Source organism: Aptenodytes forsteri, unplaced genomic scaffold, assembly GCF_000699145.1.
Source record: "Aptenodytes forsteri isolate BGI_AS27 unplaced genomic scaffold, ASM69914v1 Scaffold125, whole genome shotgun sequence".
NCBI classification, from domain to species: domain Eukaryota; kingdom Metazoa; phylum Chordata; class Aves; order Sphenisciformes; family Spheniscidae; genus Aptenodytes; species Aptenodytes forsteri.
In genome coordinates, this window is record NW_008794447.1 from 4,287,872 (window position 1) to 4,310,145 (window position 22,274).

The window sequence follows — 22,274 nt, forward strand, 5'->3', positions numbered from 1 at the left end:
GCAATTGCATCGTGCATCGCTTATTCTGTATATTCTTTTATCATCATTATTATTATTATTTTCCCTTCCTTTTATGTCCTATTAAACTGTCTATCTCAACCCATGAATTTTACTTTTTTTTTTTTTCAGATTCTCTCCCCCATCCCACTGCTGGGGTTGGAATGAGCCAACGGCTGCGTGGTGTTTAGCTGGGTTAAACCACAACAAAAATGAAAGCAACATCCTATTTGAACGCCAAATGCACAATGTTTTCCATCTGCTCCCTTCAGAGCAAATGACAGGGCTGGGCTGAAATTCTCATGAAGTGCCTTGAAAGTGTTTGTTGTCCTTTCTGGTAATAGGTAATATGTAGAGACTTCGAAGAACAAACCCTTTCTATGGGAAATTTAGAGAGTGGATGTGACTGTTGTATCTTTTATTGTTTTGTTTTAGCATCTATTTAGAAGACAGCCAAAGTTTTTTGGAGCCTGTTCTCAGACGGAAGTACTTTTCTTCCCCAAGTACCAAGGAGCAGGACTCAAGCTGAAATCTTTTAAACAATATATTTTGTTTATTTTACAAGCTTTTCCTCTTTGTTTGTTGTCACTGCTCACATTTGTAAGGAAATTATGTCGAATGCTGCTGCAGGTTTCTCAGTAAGTTTCAGACATACTCTTCCAGCTCCCTTAATCATATCTCGAAAAGTGAACATTAGCACAGACCATCACTTTTTAAGCAAAACCAGCACTGCACTACTGATGGGGAGAATGAAGAGATGAAAACCCATACAGTTTTGCTTCTACCATTTCCAGAAAAAAATGGCCTTTTGAACATCTGAGATCACTATAGACTACAGATCCAATAAGCAGTGTATTTACCTCCTCTATCCCTAAGCCTTTGCTAGCAGCAAGGAGTAAACAAACAAATTATAACACAGGGGCAAATACCTTCCTCTCTATAACAATGCTACACTTTCCTTACTGTTACAAAGAAATAAAGAACATGGTTTGACTCAGTGCAGTCACAATAATTCACAGTTTGCCAAAGATCAAAGATGCAGCTCTCAGGATATGCTTTATGAACTATGTTCAGGACTCCCTGAACAGAAAAAGAAGAGTTCACTACACTGGCAGTATCACTTAATGATGAGGTAAGGCACTGATGGATGAAAAAAATGTCAATTTACTTCCTGACCTGGACTGAACTATCAGATACATACTATTTTTTTTAAAGCAGTTTTGCCTGTATTGCAGACTGTATTCTCTCAAACACGCAATCAGTAGTGAGGAAACTCTCACCAGAGCTGTCACTACAATGCCTTAGGAACTGCAGCTTGCAAAAACCTACAGAAATCTGCCAATTCCTGCAACTTTGGAGTCTCTGGGATAGAGATATGTAAAGAATGAATGTCCCCAGCAAGCTGCATGTGGAAGTGCAAAGCAGTACAGCACTGGGGCTTTCCACTAATGGTGGTAATTGCCATCACTTACAAGTGCACCAGAGCTGTCACTACAATGCCTTGGGAACTGCAGCTTGCAAAAACCTACAGAAATCTGCCAATTCCTGCAACTTTGGAGTCTCTGGGATAGAGATATGTAAAGAATGAATGTCCCCAGCAAGCTGCATGTGGAAGTGCAAAGCAGTACAGCACTGGGGCTTTCCACTAATGGTGGTAATTGCCATCACTTACAAGTACGCAGAATGTATGCTATTTTGAAAATGCTTATAATTGGGGAAAAGAGGGTGTTTTACTATGAAAATTCCAAAACATGTAACATAAAATTGGAAACATCCAAGATTTTGTGGAAAACTTATCCACCTATAATCTGTTTTCTTCTGAAGAAGCAGCAAGCCAGTAGCAATGTTTGAGTATTTCCTTCCTTTCTTCCCCAGGATGGGGCACGGAAGGTAGCAAGAAGGTATAAATCTTCCCTCACTGAGATGGTGGAGAGTTATCTCTGTCTACAGCACATTTTTCTACTCTGTTATGTACGCTGGTTATTTTGCATGCTGGAAGGAAAATGGTTTAAGAAACATTTCAGTAAGACATCATCTCATGGTGCTCCCACTTTAGATAAACACCGCACCAATTTTCCAGAAAAACCCTGTCTTTTGAAATAACTTCAGTGTCCCCTAGGACACAACACTGAATGAGATTGTGCTGGGGGCAATTTCGGCACCTCCTATTTTACACTCTCTTTACAAGAATGCAGTTCTTAACCCAGTCAAATCTGAGACACATTAATCCTGATATTGCTCATGTTTCTGGTCATGTTTTTCTTTAACCACTAAGAAAACCAGTAACACTTATTCACATGCTTAAAGTGTTTGGCTTGAGTAACTGTGAGCCAGAGGCCAGGTGGTCAAACAGAAAAATCTACAGTGCAGCCAAAAAGCACATAGGTTGTTAATTACAAACACTTTATCCTCCCCAAATGCCCATTACAATGGCAGGCCTTAAGGAATTCTGCTTCCCTTTTAATTTCTAATAAATGCTAATGCCCTTCAATTTACCTTGTAACATACCCCACATTAACCTCACTGGGAACGATACTGCCTTTCCGGGCCCAGTGAGATGCGTCAGCATTCACAGCCCTCTCCAGCACTTGCTCATGGCCAATGAACTACGAAAAAGTGCAGCCACCTACTCTAGTCTGAGCGGGCTGCTGCTCGCCTTGTCTCTTGGTTAACACTGCATTTCTGCGGCTGTTGGACAGCACTTACAGGCTTATAGTAACTAAACAACTTCCCTTTTTAGCTTACATTTACTGCACTGGTAAGAACACAGCAGAGACCAAGACTTTTAAACTGCTTAAATTATCCTCTGCCATGAACACAAATACATATGGACATGTATGCAATGTTCTTTTTTAAAAGATCTCAACCACTCTGACAGTTTTACTCTCAACTAACCTTTACTAAAAACTAAATCAGCTTCACATCATCTCACCGGAGCCCAGGCAACACGTGAAAAGGATGCTGGAATCATGCTTGTCTCATTTTATTAGTATTTAGTACCGTGTTAGTTAAAAATAAATTCTGTAATGTGCTATTAATGCGCTGCTACTGACAGCTTAAATAAAATCAATAAAACACAAAAGCTGCAATTAAACAGCAAAAGTAATTTTTAAAAGTTATCACTGCCAAGCTACAGGCGTCTCTTGTTATCTCATTAATATACACAAGGGGCAGAGTTGGCTCGTGCACTGTTTATGTACCACTAGGTTAATAACATCCTTCCTACTCTCTTACAACTTGGTTAAAGCACATAAGTAGCAGAATTGCTCTAAACTATTTTTGTTCAGTTTTGCTCTTTGCATGAACACTTAAGGATGGCAGCTATGAGATTCAAACAAAGCTAAAGGCACGTGAGTGCAGGCCAGCAATTGCACTTGTCAGATGAGTATGTACATCAGTGCACACAGAATATTTGGAGCATGAAATAATAAATGACATTTTCCCACGTATGGTACATAGTAACGAAATACATGCAGAACACTGTAGAAAATTTAAACCACGGTAATCCATCCTAAGCTGGAATTACTCACAGGTAATGGAAATTTCAGTGGAAAAATGACAGTTTTACATTGGCCCAATAATGTTCTCTTGAGTTCAGAATAATTAACAACTAAAGAAGTAACAGACAACCTGAGGGCAAGGAAAGAGTTATCTACCAAACATTTACTTCCCTAAAGAGGAGATACTTTATTTAGAAAGCTTCCTCTCCCTCCCATTCATTCAAATGATTAGCTGCACATTTTTACTATGGGATACTAGCTATAAATAAGTTCTTTTTCAAAAATAAATACATCAAACCACAATGGTAGAAAAATGAGAACAACATTTACTGAAACACTGAAAAAGGTTTTGAAAAAACAACTTCTACACATCTATCTTCTTAAAATGGCTAATAGTTGCAGAATTCATAGTGTTCCCAAAGTTACGTAAGCTAAAGTAACTTTGTGTCCACAAGAGATATCAGATTAAAAAGTTTATATATAAAAATAAATAAACCCAGCAATTTAGGATAATGGCACTTTAAGTACATTGCTTAATGGCTACTGCTCTCTATATAAACAAGGAAACTAACAAAAGTGGACTTTTATCCCCAAAATATCAAAGCACGCAGTAGTTTTTTATCATACAAACTAAGCAGATAAACAAAGGAAGCAGCCCAAATATTTTAGCGGCTGAAGGTTAAGCAGCAATTTAACAGTGCACTTTTAACTTCTTTTACTTTTTTTTTTTTTAAATAACTTCTGGCTTCCCTGACCCCAGAAAAATAGATAAATTGGTGTCTAGTGACAAATTTATGTTTAAAACACAACAGGGAGTGTACTGATGCCAGGAAAATCTCCCCCATGCTAAGTTTTGCCCTCCTACCTTTATTTTACCTTCAGTTGTTTACTAGGATAACTACAAAATACACTTCCTAGATCTGATCCAAATCCTTCAAAAGGCAACACGTCATAGATTCCCTACCCCGGAGCGGCAAGTCTTTAGGTGCCAAATTTAACAGCCCAGGCTTCCCATATGCCTACAGAACATCCACAGGATGATTCAGAGCCCCTAAATCAGGTAGTTAACCATCCTCCAAGGTGTGTACTGAGAACATGAATTCTTAACCTAGACATTCATACAATAGGTATCTAAAGTTTTATGATAGAAACAGCTTGATTATGAGCATTGCACTGAATTCAACAGGCTTTGGAAAAAAATTCTCCAATGGTTAATTGCCCAATGTTTCCCCCCCCACACCTTTACAGAGTTTTATGATCTCCAGCCCATACTTGTGCTACCACTGCATCACTTGCAAAATGAACGACGCAAGCCTCGGATTTTCTTTCCAGCACCATAACTATGGCCGAACATGATGGCTAACAACATAAACTTTCAAGCTCACTTGACTACAGACTATTTTTAAAGGACAGTCTTGATTTTTCTGTGTAATGTGAATAAAAGAAAAAAAAAGATTTACGAGCAAGCAATTTTCTGTTTTGGGCTATGTTACAATGTGGCACAGAACATTAAGCTTTGCAACAAGATTAAATGTCTTTTTATTTCTCTTTTGGCATTTCATATCCCATGGAGTATAGAAAGCAAGTTTAAAGTTTTTATTTTTGCCATAAAAGATCATTTGACTTTTTCCTCTCCATTGTAATATGTAATTCATTTAATAAACTTTATAATTAAAAAACCCTACTAAAAACACTTCTCTAGTCAAGGATTACAATTCAAGGGGGTTCATTTAGTTCCATTAGTTTTAACATCTGTGTTTTAAGTTGCAGATAGCTTCAAAAGTAGCTATTGAGGTAATACATTGCTTCATTTACAAAGAAAATTGGATGCTTAATGCATTTTGTAATGCAGTAATAACAAAGTGGTAGTATTTGCATAAAGCAGCCCACCGTAATAGCAGGTGTTGGTCTTGTCTGCGAAAAGGTCTTTTGACTTCTGCTAGCCCAGTGTGGGCTCGTTATTCCATCTGGTTATATATTATCCCAGAGATCAGTGAAGTCCACGCTACAGAAAGCCACATTTGGGAAGGTTTGTTACCTCATCTGTGCCTAGAAAAGCCAAATGCATGGAGAGAGGACGCTTTTCAATTTAACTAATTGCGTGGACTGTTAGTGGAGAACAGACTGGCCAGAAAGGACCGATCACTGCATCATAAAGATCTGCATTCCCTTCCGTGCTTGCGATAGGGCTGGTGCGGCTGCTTGGAGCAGGGGACAGGACAGGGCCCACCAGAGACCTCCGATGGCAAATTTCTAGCCAGCGTTTGTTGGTGTAGTTCCTTTGACTTTGCTAGAGCTATTCCAGTTTTATTTCAGGTAAAGGCTGTTTGTCAATGAGTATATTAAACGTATGTGGCACAAACCAGCATTTTAGAAATGACATACATGTCTAAATTCAAAGAATTTGAGGGAGACGGCGGCTGGTATCCCCACCGTACCCACTGGACTGCACAGCTGGGATTGTGAAACACGTTTGTGACTTTTGTTTTCCAAATGGTTTTAATTGGTTTGATCATTCTCTGCTTCAGAGGATCAGTCTCTTTGTCTTACTAACTCATTATTTCCTAGAATTATCACATCATCGTAGTCACAACAATTATCTTTTCTTCTTTTGGATATGTATTTAGGTAGATCTGATTCAAACCTAAGACCTGAATTCCAAATGTTCTTACTATATTAACTGTAACAGCAAGCAAAGCAGAAAATTTCAGTTTCTAATCTGCTGAAGAGACAAACACTCTCAGAACAGAAGCATGTCTGGAAAATACCTGTACTGTGTCTGAGCACTTGTATAAGCATGCAGGAGATAATCAAAACCGTGAGTTCAAGTTCATTACCACCTCATTTCAAGTTTTACCTTGGAATTAAACTTAAATTGAGACTGAAATGAGTTTTGTTATCCCTATTGTGCTGCACAGAGGAACATTCCTCGTGACAGCAAGAAGAATGATTGCCTTTGGGACTGAAAACATAGAATTGGAGGTAACTGTCACAAAATAATTTAAAAAAAATCAGCTAAGACTACAAATACCTTTCTAGACTACTGTGCTACGTGTTTGCTCAGCACCGTCTTACCAGTGAATACTTGTTGTCTGAAAGTGAGAAAAAGTGTCTGATTTGAAAAATGCTAGTACACTCAAGTTTCATTATCCTCCCTGAAACACCAAGAACAATAGCTCTATCGCATTATATGAAGTGACCAAATTTTCCCAGCACTTCTACCTCAGTAAAATCTTCATCTACAAACAAGTAACTTCACCTGAAGATAATAAAGCTACAGGGCAAGACAGAACATGAAGATCTCATCTTTTAACTGAATTTTAATTGCCAGTCAAAGCATGCAAAACAATCAGAAACCACAATGATACAGAAATAAAGTACTCTACAACCTGTTTCTTGTGTTGTAAAAATATTTGTAAAGTTTGTAAGCCGTTTTTAAAAGTTCATTTAATTAAGTAACATAATAAAACAGCAACATGTGACAGTGAAATGCACCGATTCCTACGTTTGTACATTTTCTTTGACTAAATTACGTGTGCGTGCACATTATGCGCTATACCACACAGACCAACATACTTAGGAGGCAAAACTTTGCTGTATGCAATGTTGCCTTGTCAAGGCACCACCAAAAGGTGATTTAAATCCTCTTTAGCCAGAAAAATATTTTACTGACTTTTAATCTACCAGATTAAAATTATTCAAATTACAGCCAGCCAGACAATAACCTTTGTCACAAAAAATACTCTAATACTTCTGTAGAGCAAAGTAAGCGCAAAGTGTAACGCCATATCCACCCTAAGGGCTTCATGAAACAACGTCATTTTCCCTTCAAGAAAGAGCAGAAGGAAGTAAGTTGCAATGAGAACACAAGACAGTATCTTACAGAATGCAGCAAGGCAGGTTAACGGGGGAAAACCAATCCTACAGAAGCAACATGAATACCCCTCTACCTGGTGGCACCTCTTGGGCCACTTCCTCAGCACAAGAGGGAAAATAAACAGCATAGTAGCGGTCTTACACGTACTACTAGCTCACTTTAAGAATGAATTCAAGTAGCATCTTCATGTGGCGAATGACGTTAATCTTTGCAACAGAAACTTCGAACTAGATCTAAAGCAATTGTCTACAAATTTGCTGATAATACCATTGCAGGAGCGAATTTTTACAGAGAAAGATGACATAGGGAGCAACCTTCTCCCCTAGGCAGCAACGCAGTAAGAAAGCAAGAGAGGACTTTATTCAGTATGATGCTGAGGGAGGACTCTCCACCAACACTCAGGCAGTATACACAAGTTCTGCAGTGCCTAGGAGGGAAAGAGGCTTAAACTGTACAGCCAGCACTGCTACCTGCGGCACGTCAGCATGAACCCAAGTAGCAAAAAGGAGTGGGAAAAGAGAATTGTTCATGTGCAGAATAGTGAATGTCAGTAGGGCAATGAACCTTATAAACGTTGCTATTGCACGTTCAAGTACAGCAACACAACTTTTATTTAAAATAAACCAGACAATGAGAAGAATCTCTGTTTAAGAAAAAGTAGATCCAAATTCAATTTCCAACAAAGGAAAGGACTGTGTGGTCATGAGTAAGTGACTTGACATCTCTGTACCATCTTTCTCCTATTGAAAAGTGAAAAAGATACAAATGCATTTCTTTATCTCACCCTCTGCTTGTCAGTTATAAGCTTTTTGAGTCAAGAACATTTGACATTAAGAAGCGTTTGCACATCTGCTCAAATCTCAGCTCTTGACCTACTTCTAATACATTTAACTAGCGATTATTAAATGAAAGGCATTTAGTACATATGCAGCTTACCACGTTAGCCGTTGCTACATGGGTGAGAAAGTGGAGAATACAATACAAATAAGAAGCGATAAGGTATTAGAAAGTGTCACATTTTCTTCAGGAAACAAACTCATGTTATATCTTTTTTATCGTAAGATCTTAAATGAAAGAGAAGACATCTTAAAAATATCTAGCAACATAAACTCATAGCAATACATAAGTAGGATAGAGTATATTCTAAGAGCACACTGATGACAACAAAAGGTGAAAGAGCAAACACTGAACATATCAAAGACATTTTGAAAACTCATGAATAAATATTCTAACCAGTTATAACCCGTATTATCAAAGCACGCTCTTCTGGAATTCCAGAATCAATTCATGGACCTTTGAGAGTGAGATATTATTGTAACTGCTTGTCTTTTGAAGGCACTGTGATGCTAATTTGATCATTTCAAAACCAGCCAATAATGCCTTTGACAGAGTGCCAGTTCAGCCATTTTTATTAGGTTTCCTGAGGCATTCAACGTAACAGCCATTTTACTAGCTGAAATAAACTTAGGACAAGATCATGCCAGTCTTGGTTAAACTAAGTGAGCTAAAAAACCAACCAAACAAAAAAAACCCCAAAACCCAAACCAAACCAGGCTAAAGGTTTGATTTTTATTTCCTGGCCGAAATGTATTATGAAAAACATTCCACAACAACCTACTGTGGACACTCCCATCTTCTGCTTATCACACCACCACAAGGCAGTCTGCTGGAAGAAACCTTTCTGTTGCCGATTACTTTGTATTCTGTAGATGCTCCACTGTCAACAGTTATGAGTGAGTTATAAATGGATTTAAATAAAAAAAATCAACAACTTTGGAGCAGTGAGGAGTGATTTTTGCAAAATGCATATAAAAGCCAACAGTATTTTGACTGGAATGATATATTTTCATCAGACTTGCCAGTTTACCCAAGACACAAACTGTTAATCAGATAATGCTAGAGCAAGGTCTTATAAATATGCGACTATGTGATCAGATTGCTCCTTAATCCTTTCTTCTTTTTAAGTAATCTAAACAAGTTCTTCATATCTGACAATGCTGACTGTTGACCGGGTGGGTCTGTGGCTGAGGAGAAAATTTTTTTTTTTTTTTTTAAAGCAAGGTGCAGCTCATTGATCTACTGCTGATAATAATGAGCTGCTGCCTTTTCAGTCTGTCTTCCTACAGAAGCAAAGGTTACATGTTAGTGCTTGGTGTGAGGGGAAGGAAGATGCATCTGTGTATTCTCGCAACCTTTGGGTACATTGACCGAGTTCAGCTAAATTCAAATGAGGGATAAGAAACCTCAAAGATTATTATGTCCTCAAGCTCATTGATCTACTGCTGATAATAATGAGCTGCTGCCTTTTCAGTCTGTCTTCCTACAGAAGCAAAGGTTACATGTTAGTGCTTGGTGTGAGGGGAAGGAAGATGCATCTGTGTATTCTCGCAACCTTTGGGTACATTGACCGAGTTCAGCTAAATTCAAATGAGGGATAAGAAACCTCAAAGATTATTATGTCCTCACCAATGTAAGGAAATGCACAGTCAAGCTGCAGAGAGACACTGTCAAAGGGGGAGGCTGTAGCATGAAATATAAGCTGCTTATACATCGGGAAACCTGTATGATGAATGAGAGGAGTAGAACGAGAAGGAGATTTCTTACAAATGCCCAACTGTGGAAAAACTTCAGTTGGGCCTCAGACAATCATTCCCAAAGAAAGTCTATAAGCCATGAAAGGATACAGAAAAATTCTAATCACCCTAAAGAGAGACATAAACCTGACCTCATACTTCTTCACTGAGCTAACTGTATCAGTATGCTAAGCTTTAGTCCTGTCAATAACAGTATTTATATTAAAATTACAGATGTTTGGAATATTTCAAGAGTTATCAAATTACCCCCCAAAAAGTGCTATTTTCTCCTTTAAGGAATAAAAACCCGAAAGGCTACAAATAACTGATTCAAAAAAAGAACAGTGATACCCCTAATACCACAATACTATGAAATCTTTTACACAAGGGTAAGTGAAGCTTCCGAGTACCACAGGCAGAGGTATCTCCTGCCTCATTCACAGGTAATCTAACTAGGAGGCTGGGTCATATACCCAAAGTATTTCATCCCATGACAGAAGTTACAGGGAACAGTGATTCCCTTCCCACCCTCTGACCTCCCTGGTCTATGGGACTTTAACCTTGGCTAAGCCTTGCCTGGGATCCCAGGACCCTGCACAGGTAGAAACTCTGCTCCGGCACCTTCCTGGGGCATTGGGAACATCTCCAACAGAGGAGAAGAGCCAGGTGCTTTTCCCACTGCTGGAAGACAATACGCATGTGGCAACATCCAGGCTGGGGAGAGAAGATAAGCTGGCAGAGAAGTAAGTCCACAGCAAGACACAAAAACAGCACTGCAGCTGCACAGCTAGACCAGTGCCCAGTGATTTTGGCATTAGGTATGTTTAGAGTCACAATACAACTACAGCACCACTAAGTCCCACAGCTGCAGAAACCACTTTAACTGTTATAACAGTAGGAGTCAGCTGTGGATTTGGCTGTGCATTTTGGGAGGACTCCTACCTTTCCTTTGCATTAACTTCCTTATAAACACATACTTCCTATTCATACAGATTATTGTAGATGCTTAGGCTATTAAGAATGCAAGTTCCCAAAATTATCTTCCAAATTTATCTCTGAATGATCCAGAGAACAGAATAGCAATATAATGCTGCTGGCTCTGTTATTGGGCGTAGTTCCAGCCAACTACAGATAACATCATGAAAGTAGAAAATCCATAGTAAGTACATAATAGTCCAAATGGAAACTCCTTTTGTTGCTCCAGTGCAAACAGCTACCAGGACTTGCACTACAAGGAAACACCGAGAAACTTGTTGCTGCTAGGTACGCCAGTGAAAGTCTGCCAGTGCTTGCTGTAATGATGAGGACACATTTATGAAATGTCGCTCACCAAATCAGAGCTGCCACAGAAAGTAACAACGAGAAACCACTACTAAAACTCACTCCTGAACTGAGCTGAGCAAAGCTACTCTCAAAGGAGTTCTTCAAAATATCATACACCACGGTGATACTGCAGGAGTGGAAGAAACAGGGAACTGCTCACTGGAAAGAGGAAATAGAGCAGCAGACCAAAGGGGGGGGAAGGTAGGGACCTTAAGGAAGAAAACTGGAACAGGGATGCTAGATGAGGAGATGATTACCTGAGCAGAGAGTATTCCTACAAAATAAAATAAGGTGGATTAAGGGAGCCTAAAACGAGAGCAAAAATATACCTAGAAATGTCTCTGTTACCTGCTTTCTACATAAGCCAGCTAGAGCTGTAGCCTGACACCACATCATCTTTCTCCTGAAGAAATGCAGAATCTTCTACTACAAAACAACCGTTCCGGAAGAGCAGCTATTTGCTACTCTCTTTCTGTGTCCCCTCCACCTTCTCCACAGTTTGTACATGGCTGGGACCGCAGGAAGGAAGTTACGAGCTCTCCCTGCCCATATTTATATTATTCTGAGAAGAATATAGTTTTAGAGGGAGATAAATTCTTGAAGAGATTGGATCAGTGATAATTTTAACCAGCTATTGTATGCTATTACTACCTATTTATTCTCATTTCCTGCTCCTTTCTTATCTAAATTTTAGACTTGGCAGTGTTGCTTTTCCTGAGAGATTTAGCTGTACATGGTCAAAGCCACGGTAATTCCGCTGTGGCACATGGAGTTTTAACAGATAATAAATACGCATGCAGGACTTTTCCCACATACTCTCTCAGAAAACCTTAATAGAAGTGAAATATAACAGCAAGAAACCTAGTATTACTCACTCTGGTGAGTATAATGCATCTAGTTTCTGACTTCAGGTAAGACCTAGTCTTTCATGGAAGTTCTGAATAAGTAATAGCATAAGCACTAAAGCACCAAATGAATGAGGCAATTAATGAAGTCTTCCATGGATGACTAGAAGAATCTCAAAAGTGAACACCAAACAATATTTTCAGATAATCTGACTGTTTGCATGCTAGATTTACCTAACCATGGCAGGTGAAGTCCAGGAAAACTATGGTTCTGTAATCTATGTATGACAAAAGTGACAGAAACACTTTATGTTAGAAGAGCTTTTTTAGGAGTGCAAATAGCGTAAGCACTTTCCTTTTCCTTTTTTTAAATTAACCAAGATGCAGTGTTTAAATTCACTGCTGCACTATTAATGATCCAAACACAGACTGTGGTACTAAATGGGAAAGCAAATTTATTGGATAAGGTTTTTTCATTTGGCTGGTTTTGAAAACTGTGATCATAGTGTGCACCTGGTAATTAATTACACGCCTTTCTCACTGCCTATACTGAATGATTAAAACATGCACTGAGAGGGAAAGGCATAGCCCAATTCCCTATACTCTCATTTGGGTTAAGATATGGCAAATACTAATACGGGCTAGTTAACAGATCATTTACCGTGTCGATATCTCAGTGCGAAATAAAAAGTACAAATCAGAGCAGAAGAACTCAGAGTAGGGTGAGTTTTTGATCGGAATTCCATTAAATCTGGTTCTCTTTTGGAGAACTGTGTCATATACATCCTTAAGTCAAAGGGCAAGGACTCCCTTCAGCAAAAATATCACAGGGAATCAAAGTTTCTTTCTTGTCACAAAGCTAAACCCCAAACATGGTCAAACATTTTCTTTTTCAATGGATAAGGAACATTTTTTTTTCTGCAATACACTACAATTGATATATCAGTATGTTTTACTACTTGGTAGTGAAAATTTACTGTCAGGTTCTGAGTCTTCTTGAAGTACCCACCTTTCCTACGTAATCAATGAAGGAGAAGCAGGTGCATTTCAAGGACTCGCCCACCTAATGCTGGTGTCAAAAATTAGAGACAATACAGATTGCTTATGGTACTACCTTCCCCCCATGGACTGACAGGAAAACTAAGCATTTACTTCAGAAATTCTGGTTTACTGCCTGCTGAGTGTTTCGGTGACGTAGCCTGGGTCACATCTCTAAATATTCCTTGCAAAGAGTGGCAAAGGTTTTTACTGTTTTCACTTGAACACTCCCTTCCTCCCCAGTGATTAGCCCAAGAATATTATTATAGGTTCCAGGGGAAGGGCAACTATAACTAAGGTTACACAATGCTTTCCATTAAGATTCTACTTTCAATTGTTAGTTCATTTTGAATGGATAAAATTCAAACTTACAATGTCATTTAAAGAAGAAAAAAATACAGCTTTTTTTTTTTTTTTTTTTTTGGGATGTTTACTTTAACCCCCATCTTCCATGCTGAAGAGCAGAATTTGGTATTCTGCACCAACGCAATAAAGGTATGAGAGATGTAACTATTGTAAGAGCCTGCTCCCGCAAGAATCTCAAATCACCTCTTCCTAACAAAGACTTGTTAAAATTCAGCAGGTACACGCTTAGAGGATTCAATCTGTGCTGAACGTCTGCCAGGTCAAGGGGTTAGACAAGACTTCTCCTTGCTGTTCTTCTCCCTGGCAGATGATGACCGCTGCAATATGAAGCAAAAGCAGTGAGGCAGGGGACTGTCTCTGCCGTTCTCTCTATATTGCTACTGATGCCAGTGCCCAAGCTCTGAAGAAGAGAAGAAAGACAAAGGCATCCACATGCGTCTCAGAGGAAGAAGGAGCAACCAGAGGGAAATATTCAAACAATAGTCTGGTGAAAAAGAGGAAGATGAGAAAGTTCTCGTGAGAGGGTTCTCAGGACTCTGACTGCCGTGTTGATCAGAAAGAAGTCTGAAATCAGTATTTGGGAAGAAGTTGGAGAAACAAGATACAGGAGAAATGAAACTTCTGTAGTCAGCTAGAGAACATTCCCCTGCAAAACACGGACTTGAACATCTGACCCCAGTGAAAGACAAAATGCGTGAAACTATATTACAAAACAACTGCCAATTTTACTTACTTAATTTGCCCATGTAGAAGCCTGAACCTCACCAACAACCTTCCTGAGCCTGACAGGGTGCAAATAAAGTGTGTTTGGGTTTCCTTTCTTTTTTAGAAAGGCTTTTTTTTTTTTCCCCTCAGTCTTAAAAACCAGCGAATTGCTTTAAAGACATATTATAAAGATCAATTTTGTGAAACTGAGTACTTATATTAGAAAACCTTAGATTTAACACAGCCTTTTCAAGCTACTGTTTGATACTTTGTCCGCAATGGTTGTCTGCAATTCTCCTCCTCCTTCCAGAAGGATGCTCAAAAATAGACCTTTATTATAAAACAGTCCAACAAGGTGCCAATTGCATTGATTCTTATTACATCTTGTGACCACCTCTCTCCATTTTGTTTTCTTTTCCTCTGCACACTGTTGCTATTTAAAAAAGTAGTAATTTAGTTTTGGAAAACAAAATTGCTGATGGTTCAATGCATCAGAATTGGACCTTGCTATTACTTAATGCCAGGCCTCTTTCAATACATTAGGTAATGTAAATCTTTCCATCTAAAGTTTGTACCTCAAAATAGAAATGTTAAGTTTCTAAAGAACCATAGAACGATGGAAAAATCCATGTTGGAAGCCAGGCTCTCCCTTTTAAGTTTTGCTTACACTGTGCTAATACTCTCAGGAAAAAAAGATGGGGAAGGTCAGATGGGCCGGAAAAAGAAAAGGTAAGAGGAGAACATGTGCTTCCCCTTCTGTGTGACTCCTCACACGCTGCATCTATTGCCACAAGCTCGCAGGGGCAGGGTGAAAGCTGGGAGATGGGAGAAAGGCAGAGGAAGATCTGCACACGGATCCCAGTCTCTCATCCTGTCCCTTTGCTCCTGCTTCCTAGCCCATGTAGCAATCACAACACTGTGCTGTTTGGTATAGGCCCTTCCACGGCCAAGGTCTATCTCAGCCTGGACCTATGGATTCCGCCCAGAACATCTGAAAGTGCCTGGTTAAAGAGCTATTACAGCTATCCCTCCTTCTCAACTCGGACATCTTTAAGATGATCTTTAAGAAAAGATGCCCTCAAACAGCTCTTTAAAAAGGAGCTATTTGCTTCATAATTGGGCCGTCAAAAGCCCAGACCATTTATTCTTTGTATTTGTGCTTCAATCAGATTTTTGATCGGCAATTTATCTAAAATAATCTGAAATATCCTTGACTGCTGTTTCAGGTGAAAACAGCGTGTCCTACATTGGCTCAAACTTTGTATTCAATGTCTGAAATATCTGACAGGTATTGTGCCCTGCCAAGAATTACGATAAGGCTCAAAGCCTGGAGGCTTCACCACAGACAGTGGATTTGTCATTTCTTTTGCTTGTTTTTACTTTTGAGGCTTTATTTGAAACATGCTCAAAACCCAGAAGATTCTGAGGTTACTTACTACCCCAGGCCTCCAAAAGGGGCCCTGTCACTGAAACAGTAAAATTAAATAGCTTCAGAAAAGAAGGGGGGGGGGGGGGAGAATAAATCAAATTAGCTTTACAGAACTACTTCATAGTGTGCTGCCTACCAGGATCCAACCTCCCTTAAGCATGGCCAGCTCTAAAGATGAAAAGTAGAATCGTGTGACAGATACTGCAATGAACTCGGGTAAATCAGTTTTGGCTCTCTACTGTCTCTTGGAATATAGTTAACATTGAATGACAGGAAATACATACTGGTGAATGGAAAAATAAGAAAATAATATTGATGATTGCAAAACCTGATGGATTTGAAAGTGGCAGCAACATTATAAATATGATTTTAGTATGATGTGAATTGCAAGCACTTGATACAGAGGGGATAATATATGGATTTTCCTCATTCTGCATATGCACGCCAGTAAGATCAATGGAAGTCACATACATATACCAAGGAAACTATAATATGTAGAATTAAATATGAATATGTAGAATTATTTATGGAATAGCCACTTCACATATACATCAACTGCAGCATCATAATGGCTAGAGTTACAATATAATATATATGGTTTTGTCTTCTGAGTATAAGTGATAAAGCTTGAATTCCTATCATCGTTTCACCACATTTTTCGTAAGCTAAAGGGACAACTAATGGAAGGATTTTTGCACAGCTTTTTTATTTTTTGCAATAAACATCATATAGTTTATCACTACAAGACACTGATTCCACTTACAAACTAAGTCATTAATAACAGCTACTGGCAGTATTTTCCAAAACAGCGCTGAGCAATGTACATCGAAGCAAACAAATGGAAACATCTGAAATTTCCTCTGGTTTGCTCAAAATCCTAGGTACATCAGAGAAGCTGAAAAGCAGCAGCATGCAGAAGTCCAGCATCTCCAAACTTCTGGTGGCAAGAAAGCACGAACCCATAAGCACACGCTTCCCTTTTACAACAGCCACCAAAGCTGTGTCAGCACTGGCAGGAAAAGAAAAAGCTTTACAGCTACACAGGCACCTTTATAATTTTCATATCTCAAAATTATGGCATTTCCAATAAAGGCTGCTTTTGAATCGCCATTTACTTTTACAATTCCCTTTGTTTCACAGTACTCTCTATCTCCTACTGTTAACTCTTGAAAGAAGCCTTTCGAAGATCAATCCAGTCTGTTAGGATTCTGGATGTTAAAGTTGAATTTTCCTTGTCTACTTGTTCTTTTGAAAGGCTTAAAAGTGATTTGTGGCAATCAGCATAAAGGGATTTGATTGACAGAGTTTAACTAAGTGATCTAGAGAAGATTCATCAGTGGAAAATTGCTAAAATTATAAATTAAACAGCAAACAGTTTTTCTCTGTCTGCTTTTAAAACAAAATAGGTTCTTTTAGATGTGAAAATAATTCTAAAAGCTTCTACAAGTAGTCAATGAAAAGCTTAGAAATGCACAGCATAATCTTTCAAATAACACTCTGCAATAGTAACCAAATAAAAAGAAAGGACAAAAGGGCAAGCAAGCATCACAACGACTACCAAACAAGTCTGTTGACCTCATTCACACAAACCTCAAAAACGTAGCTGCCAAGTTTCCCTCAAGTAAAATACAGGAGATTTAGTTGAAATGCCATTATATCTCTTCCTGTGGAAATAATGATTTCCCCCCCCCCTCTTTTGCCTGGCTGTTCTTTCCTTCCCGGTTTGCTCTCTCAAATTGCCTTTCTCTGCAATTCACCTTTCTCCGTCTGCCTACTAGAAGAGAGCCCAGCTGGAGGGTCCTTACCACACTACCTAGTCAGCGGTGGAGAGGAAGGAAAGCCTGCGTCGCTTCCAGCACTGCTCCATAAGCACCTCCAGCAACAGATGGGCAGTGGGGAGGGAGAAATGGTCCCTGCTGAATGTCTGTGGCACCAAAGATACCAAAAAAAGCACCCAAAGACGGCTCTTAAAACTGTCTGACCAACTCTTAATGGGAGTACCATAGAGTTTAAGTACTATGTATCCCCATTTGACATTTTTATTCTTCTGTTCTGAATTTTTGGGCTTTAATTCACCAGCTCATGAGAAAAAAAAGTAAATTGGCTGCTCATTTTTTTTTAACCTCCAGTTGTGCGAGCAGTGTTATACAGATAGAAACTAGCATAGGCAAAAGATCTATTTATTTATTATCTTGATGGTGCAGGTTATTCTGTATGCTACCGCCACTACTTGCAAGGCCCTTGCTTTAAGTCCCAGACAATCCTACCACCCAAGTCAAAATTATCACCTTCTATCCAACATCGCAACCACTTCAGTTCAAGGCTATTTCAAATTCATTTACAGGATATTAACAGGATAAAGCTTTTCTCTGTTTAAAACTACAGCAAAAACATAGAATTAACATTTTTGTCATGGTGCTTCAACCTCATATACCCATCTGCTCATTTATTTTTTTAAGTTTTCTCCAGATTTTCTGGGCTTTTCACCATTCTTTTGTGACTCCAATTTATTGTCATCTGCAAATATAACTAATGTGTTAATCTTCTCAGCTTTCAGATCAGTTATGTGATATAAAAGCACTCAAAGTTGATTACATTTTAAAACTTACACTTTTGTACTAACAAGTTTGTTTGTATAAATATCAAGGCTTTTTTTTTTTTAATCAGGTTTCTATCTGTGAAACTTTTCCAATCTACTAAATACTATTCTAACATAATAATGATTTTATATAATTAGTTTGCCTGTATCTGGTAATTTCCTGTAACTTACACACTTTTGTATTTATTGGAGACATAAAAGAAAAAAAAAACATATTTGAAATGCCAACACAAATGAAATTTAACACAGAAAACTCAAAATTTTTCATTAATGATAAAACATTTTGTTATGAAAGACTGCACACAAATCATTCACTCACTGAAATACTGCAGAAACTAAGGGATTTATGCAAGCTAACGATACACACAAAACGATACACCTCAGTTTAATGTATCACACTACACTGGCACCTTGCAAACCAACTCTACGTTTAAGTCATCTCAGTCCTCTGCTCAATTACTCTTTGTAAACATTACCTTTTTTCTTTAGAATATCTATCTTTGCCAAAAGATATCTATCTTTGCCAAAAGACAAAAGGACCCTACATGTGTAAACCTACAGTATTAATCTAGACATTAAACACCTAATCTGACAACACTAAACATTAAGGTCAAGAATTATCAATTACAGACTTTAAACATGATTGTTTACTTAGATATGATCTTTGCAAATCCAACATACAAACAATTTGTGTTTCACATAAGTGCAAGATATCAGTTACTTCTTTGCAGGCTGACCAGAATATTTTCTATTAGTTTTGCATTATACATTATTTGAATGTTGTGGACATGTTTTTTAAAAACTCTTATAGAAAATACAATGCAGTACTCATTAAAGCCAATGATGAAAGCTTCTTTAGAGAATACAGCACCTGGATTCATCTTATGATCAAAACTTGTCTGCTCAATGTGGTTTTTTTTATTCATCAAAGATTCAGATAATCAGAAATCTTTACATCTTCTAGTTACACATTCCTGATAACATCAGCCTCAATTTCTGCAGTTGTTGTTTTTAATTGTTATTTAGAATGAAACTTTTTTTTTTTAAGCACAGTAAAGATTTTATCAGATATTAGTGGCAACCACCAACAGTCCAAACCTCCTTGGGTGTTTCTTTTATTTTTAATAACATGAGCTAGTAAGAATTGCCATCTGTAACAAATGCTTATTCTGTTTTCACAATATTTGTCTAAATTTTATACAAATGATTTAATGAATGTGTAAACATTTTAAAAAATATTCTTAAAACAGAAAATAACATTTTTTTAATAATATGGTCATAGAATGTTGTTAAAATTTTAAGCCTTACGAAAGCCTAAGAAATTGTTAAAATAACTGCTATTTACCTTGGTCAAATTCTACAGTCAGTGAAGTGACACTTACAAGGTTTCACATATCTATCTCAGAAACTGTTAATTAGTGATAAAACACGCAGTTGCCAAGCCCTTGCATGCAAAAGTGACTTACCAGCTGGCATGCTGCTGGTCGGTTCTCTGCTAAATCGGGACTGGGGCCTATTGCGCATTTGCAACTGGCTTTAGACCGTTCTGTACCACGGCTCCTGGCTTAGCTCAAAATGCAAGGGACATGCAATAATCTCCACATACCTTCTCATGCAATCCAGTGCCCGAATAAAGAAGTCTTTGTGAAGCTGATGCTCGTCCCTCAAGATGGAGCACTGCTCCAGCGTCACTGACATGGATGTCCGGTCTTTGGCACTTTTGCAGCAGGTGAAACGGACTCCATTCAGCTTACGGCAAATCTGAAACACAGGCAGACGTCAAAGGATTGCCCTCGTCACACCTTGTGTTCTCTACACGCTAGGCAGACTGTGAAACTCCCACCATTTTGCAATCACAGACAACGAATACAGTATTTCTCAAGAAGAAAATAGCTATTAAAAGGTAGTAACTCCAACCTGAATCATACAGCTGCTGACATGTGTCTTTGCAGTTAAATCAGTTATTAGCGCTGCCTTGGGGATTTTCATATTCTAAGGATTATGCCCATGCTGGCCTGACACAGTGCCACAAAAAGTGACAATGTTGTGCTGAAAAGAACTCTGAATTTAGCTTTTGTTTATAAATTTGAAGCATTAACACTCTGGAAACATAGCACCAAAAGATTACAGCTGGTGATCTACAGCCCGTTTCCAATTTGTCCAAATGACACATTTTAAAAGATGATCTTCAGGGCTTTGATTAGCAGGACAAGCCTACAAATAACCTGCCCACTGAGGAAAAAGGAGTCCTTATTGATTTTGAGAGAGCTGCACACAATCTTGTACTGCAGTCGCAATCAAGTCTCTCTCCTGCCTACCCCAATACCCTCCCCCCGCAACCAAGTGAAACAAGAAACTGATGGTGGACACAACAACAAAAATCTACTATTCTTAGTCCTGAGCATTTTAAGCACGTCACTAACATGTCTACACGTACTACAGCTTACCAAACCATTGCATCCAGTTTCCTGAACTTGAAATAAAAAGTATTTGTGTTAGTCTAGACAATAAAAGGAAAAGTTGCTTCATTTTTTCCTCACTTTGTGACAACCACCCTATTCAATTAAGGCTTAATTGTCTGAACACCTAATGAATGTTGAAAAAAATGAAGAAAAACTTTGACAAGTCTTTTTTAACCCAGACTCATGAATGTAGAGGACTAACTCCTCATGAGGGCATGGATTCAGACACATCTATCTATGTACCGAATTTAAACAGAGTCTATTTTCAACAGGTAAACTGTTCAATGCATGACCCAGAACAATTAAAGCTTAACACAAATGACTGCCATGGAGTGCCTACTTTCACTGTACGTTTTGACAAAATTATAAGGGATAGGGAACCATGACATATTTTTAAAGATAATTTCTCACCGTAAGAATCAATTTGTCATTGTACCAGCCCATTAGTTTATACTTTGGGTTCAAACAATATTTTACTAGAAAAAGAAAAATTTGAAGGAGGGCTGGTGTGCCCGAGTATCGGTCTCCCTTCCCCAATGTACTTTGTCCGAAGAACAGGTAATATCCTCTGCCCAGCTTTGCTTGCTCCTATCACTGGACAATCACAGCTATAACAGTATCAAAAAAAGGAAATAGTTATAAGAATAGGGCAAGGCAATAAATTACAGCAGTTAGGCCTCATCCTAAGGAACTTCTCAGGTTGGCTATCAAGTGTTCACTTGGGATCTGGCAGGATGAAACTGGAACACGACCTTCATAATCTCACTTCAGCAAATAAGCACTTTTTAATCCATTAATTGCATTCTCAGAAATTCTGTTAAAATCAACGGCCCAGACAATACTTACAGTCTTTTAAGGTCTTTGCAATATTGTGGTAAGGGCGACCTCAAAAGTTGAATCCCGGGAATTAATTAATTGAATCTAACTTTGAACCCAAAGAAGTACAGGCTAGTAAAGGAGAACCTGTGAGTGTTTCTTCCCTCCTATAATTCAAAATTCTAAAACTTAAATATGTTTAAAAATTTGGAAAGTTGCATCGGGATTTAAATAAAGTACTATAAGACAATTTTTTTAAAGAAAGTATCAAGCAGGGCTGATAACACTGTGAAAGAAGTTAGCTGCTTAATTGAAGAGATTAATTCTCTTTACACTAGTCTCTTTTGAAGTCCATGAGTCATTGTGACTATTCAAAGTGAATGAGTCGTAAGAAAAATGTGGTTTAACAAGGCCAAGTGCAAGCCCTGTATCAATACAGGCTGGGGGATGAAGGGATTGAGAGCAGCCCTGCCGAGAAGGACTTGTGGGTACTGGTGGATGAAAAGCTGGACATGGCCTGGCAATGTGCACTCGCAGCCCAGAAGGCCAACCGTATCCTGGGCTGCATCAAAAGAAGTGTGGGCAGCAGGTCAAGGGAGGTGATTCTGCCCCTCTACTCTGCTCTGGTGAGACCCCACCTGGAGTCCCGCATCCAGCTCTGGAGTCCTCTAGCACAGGAAAGACACGGACCTGTTGGAGCAGGTCCAGAGGACGGTCACAAAAATGATCAGGGGGATGGAACAC

At 38.6% G+C, this 22,274-nt stretch overlaps 1 protein-coding gene across 1 annotated transcript in view; it reads right to left on the bottom strand.

The window, feature by feature from the left end:
• Nucleotides 1–22,274, bottom strand: part of INPP4B (inositol polyphosphate-4-phosphatase type II B) — a 333,068-nt gene that overhangs the window by 11,109 nt on the left and 299,685 nt on the right. The window contains exon 26 of the mRNA XM_009290320.2: nucleotides 19,859–20,013. Within this exon, the coding sequence (XP_009288595.1) occupies nucleotides 19,859–20,013 (155 nt within the window). The remainder of the gene's footprint in view (nucleotides 1–19,858; nucleotides 20,014–22,274) is intronic.